The sequence below is a fragment of the Mus pahari genome, chromosome 1, assembly GCF_900095145.1.
Source record: "Mus pahari chromosome 1, PAHARI_EIJ_v1.1, whole genome shotgun sequence".
NCBI classification, from domain to species: domain Eukaryota; kingdom Metazoa; phylum Chordata; class Mammalia; order Rodentia; family Muridae; genus Mus; species Mus pahari.
This window is the reverse complement of record NC_034590.1, coordinates 108,289,677-108,293,781: the sequence shown is the minus strand read 5'-3', so window position 1 is coordinate 108,293,781 and position 4,105 is coordinate 108,289,677. Positions and strand designations below refer to the sequence as shown.

Here is a 4,105-nt window from a genome sequence, read left to right as displayed (position 1 = left end):
CAAACAAAACCAAACGGAAATCAAGGCTGCACAGCTATGATCCCAGCTCTCGGGAGGCGAAAGCAATAGGATCGGAAATTCAAGGTTAGCTTTTGCTAACCTGGCGCACGCAGGTTCCGGAGGAGATTGGGGCACTGTATGGGTCAACCGCGAGCAGGAGGGGCAGACTCCGCACCCAAGGCCAGATGCCCAAGAACCTGGCCACACGTCCTCATGCCACGCCTATCTCAGAGCCCGCCCACGTCTGCCTACCTCAGCTTGGCTTCAAGACCCCTCTGCAATGCGCGCACCACAGAGTCCCAAGGCTCCGACTTCGAGTCCCGCCCCCAGGCCCTTCCCTACACGCCTAGGTCCCAGCTACTCTAGACTCAGGCACAGCCCCCGGTCCACTTCTGCACTAGACCTTAAAAACAGCCGCCCTCCCGCGCACCCCTGCCTCGGGTCCCGCCCATACCCCGCGCACGCGCCGCACGTGCCACACGCTCCCCCGCGTTCCTCCCCCACCTGCAGGCCCCGCCCCCCAGCCAATGGGCTCCGCCGCCGCGTGCGTCCCGCCCCGCCCCGCCCCTTGTCCCTCAGTCCCGTGTCGCCTGGCCTCAGAACTGAGCGGTGCAGGCTGCCCCTGCTACCTCTCGGTGACCGCCTCCCAGGCCTGTCGCAGTTGGGCTCGGGCTCCTTTGCCGAGCCACCATGTCGCAGAGCGGGGAGGAGAACCTGCAGGGTGAGGCTGTGGGCCGAGAGGGGCCGCGGAGGCGGAAGGGTCGCGGGCTGGGGTGCGGTGAGTGGAGGCCGCGATGCAGTTCGTGCAGCCGGGGCTGGGCGGTGAGCCTAGGTGCATCTTACAGACAGTTCCTTCCCAGGCGGGCCGGGTCTTTCCTTCGTGCTCTGTTGTTCACACTGTCATAGTTGTGTATTTTCAGACTTGAACAGGGAACCTCGAACTCTGCGCTCCTCCTTCCTCAGTTTCCCGAGTAGCTCAGTTTTCAGGCCTTTGGCTTCCCCCTTTTTAGAGTTGCTTAAGTGAGCTAGAGGTTGCAGGTTGAATTTTCAGTGCTTTGATTGAAGTCATTAGTATTTATGACTGTAGTGCTTCTCACTTTTCCTACTGGGTACTGGGGATAGAACCAGATCTGAACGTGCTGGGTAAGTGCTCATTTCCTGAGCAACACTACCAGTTTTCATTTTTATACTTTAAGACATACTGGTTTTGGACTTGGGATCCTCCTGGTTCAGCCTCTAGAGTAGCTGGAATTTGGAATTAACAGGGTTTGCCGCCGCGCCCCCTTTCCCCCAATCTTTACCCCTGGCCTGCTTTGTTACCAATTCCTCATGGAGGATACAGGGCTTCAGACATCTGTCAAGTTTTAGAGTTAAGAGATGGGATAGCTGCCCAGTGGTGGCACAAGCCTTTTATCCCAGCAATCAGGAGGGAGAGGCAGGTGGATTTCTGTAAATCCGAGGCCAACCTGGTCTACAGAGTGAATTTCAGGACAGCCAAGTCTACAAAGAGGAAAACAGAGGGGGTAGGGCTGGTGGTAGTGTGGAAGAAGCTACGACAGCTCAAAAGGAGGGTATAGTGCTTATAGTTCAGTTCAGTAGGCCCACTGCAAGCAGTGAAATGATTGTAGGTTAAAATGGAAGTGAGGCTGGGTGTGGTGACACACCTAAAATCCCATCATGGGGTGGGTGAAGCTGAGTCTTGACAAATTCCAGGTTAGCCTGGACTACACAGCAACACCAGGCTAGTTAGGGGCTCTGTAGCCAGACCCTGTCTCAAAGAACAAAAAAAGGCTCTCCTGGCACCAGCCTTTACAGACTGTTAGCACTGCCCAGACAGCTGCTAGTTTTGCAAGGCTGCCCTGGGTGCTATGTGCCATTGTACATTTCTGAGAGCCACCTGGTGGGTCTGAGTTGAGGCTTAATCCTCAGGACCCGAGACTGGAGGAGGATCCTGTTGACCTTTGTATTCTCTGAAGCAAGAGTTCACCAAGTAAACCGAGCATGTCGGTAAACACGAGAGGCTTTCTAAACCTTTTAAGTGAATGCTTTAGTGTCAGTTTTTTTTTTTTCCCCCCTGAGGCAGGGTCTCACTGTGAACTCCCAGAGATCTGCCTGCCTCCACCTCCCTAGTGCTGGGATTAAAGGTGTGGGCCACAGTACCTACTTTAGTGAGAAGATGTGGTTTTTCTGTACAGCTCTAGCTTGTCCTAGAACTTGTGTAGACTATGCTGTCCAGGGTTTCTGTGTTCTGGAGTGCTGGAATAGGGTAACACAGAGCAGTGTTGTGTTAAAAGAGTTTTTAAAAAGCTTTCATTAAGAGACACTTAGTTAGCTGCATTTATTACCCTAAACAAGATTTTAGTAGGTAGAATTTAATCAGCCTGACACATTACAGAATCTGTATTTTCAAACTACAGCCACATTAAAAAAAAATGTGTAATTCAGGTTTTTCTCCCTAATGTCAAACATCAAACAGTTGGAATTTTTTGATTGAGTTTTTTTATCTTTTCTCTTAAGAGATCAAGTGATGTTTTCTGTAACGTCACTTTCGTAGCTAGTTGAAATTTGATTTCTGACACTGTATGCTGTTAAGGTTTCATCTATGGAAGTTTCTGAGTATTGCTGAGAGGTCTCAGTTAACATACACTCAGCTGACATGCATGCCAGACTGCTGAGTCATTGGCAGAAGGTTGTCATCGGACGTTTCAAGGGTTAAGAAGATTTGTGTTTTTCTGTTTTGCTTATTCTATAAAAAGATGGTTACAGTGTGGAAACTCAGGCTAAGGATTTGGGCCATTGTTTGGGGTGTACGTGCAGCTCAGCACTGGCTCACTGTCTAGCTCAGGGTAGGAGGGGTCACTTGAGTCACATGGGGTATCTCAGCTGCCCTATGAAATGTGAATCCCAGCTTGGAGTCAGAGCTGAGGCTGTTTGCCGCTTCGTGTTTACTTCTGAGGCTGAGAGCTGTGGAAGCCTTGTTGGTAGGTGGGACAGCAAATATTCCCCATAGCAACCTCTGGGACCAGTGCTCCTGAAGGCGTTACCCACAACACTGATTGGTTCTGTTCCCTTTTTTACCTCTGATCCATCTTACTGAAAGGTGTTTAGGAGCAGGGCTGGCTTTCTTCTCTGTATGACTCTGGCATGCTAGAGGAGAGATAAGTATTGTGATATTTCTGTGCCTTAGTTGCTGCCCTTTCCTGAAAGGTCCACTGTATAGATGTAATAAGTCTTCATTCACTTAGCTAGCTGCCCTGTTTGCAACTGGTTCTGATGAGTGGATCTGTTGGCTATAGGCAAACTGTCAAGGACAGACTTGCATGAAGAGAAAACATGGATATACTGAAGGGGTTTCTCCTTGGCTCTAGCTGAACCTCTGCAAATAGTCCCAGTGAGATCCAGAGGTTAAGTGGATGGAAATAAGGATGACTACTTCAGTTAAGGACATGGCACAGACTGCTCAGTAACAGGGATACCTGGAACCACCTGACGCAGGATGTATTAGAGAGGCACAGCCTGACGATAGGCAGAGAGACAAGTTCACTAGTCTTAGAATCCAGTAGGTACAAAGATGATGCAAGCCTGTAATCCCAGTGTTTGGGAGATGGAGGCAGGAAGATCAGGAGTTTAACACCAACCTGGCTACATGAGACACTTTCAATAAAATGCACATTTGTGTGTGTGACTGAAAAGGAAGCCAGTACTCTAGGTTATGTACTAGGCAGATTCTGTTCAGAACCATTTACCAACCTCCTAAGTTAACCCAAGGGGCTGTTTAGGTGTGGAGACAGCAATGGCCGCTTCTGGAGAAGTCCTGTGTGGTTTGGGGCAGTGCTTCCCCCAGACTTGGTGCCCCCTTACTTGGCTTTCTGGGAGTGCTATAGCAAGTGCATCATTCTCCTGTGGCATGCATTATGTTCCTGTTTGGAGGTTGTGTGGGTGCCTGCTCCTTTCTGAGGACTGCTAGCTCTCACTGGATGCTGTCCTGCTTGAGCTTATCAGCATATTTGCTTGAACCTCTAACTGTTTTCTTTTTTCTTTTTCCTTTTTTAAAAAAAAGATTTATTTGCCGGGCGTGGTAGCGCACGCCTTTAATCCCAGCACT

At 50.0% G+C, this 4,105-nt stretch overlaps 1 protein-coding gene across 1 annotated transcript in view; it reads left to right on the top strand.

The window, feature by feature from the left end:
• The first annotated feature begins 577 nt into the window (after positions 1-577).
• The window catches only part of Bnip3 (BCL2 interacting protein 3), a 20,273-nt gene continuing 16,745 nt past the window's right edge, over positions 578-4,105 (top strand). Inside the window, exon 1 of the mRNA XM_021210334.1 lies at positions 578-721. Coding sequence (XP_021065993.1) covers positions 691-721 — 31 coding nt within the window. The 5' untranslated portion in view covers positions 578-690. The remainder of the gene's footprint in view (positions 722-4,105) is intronic.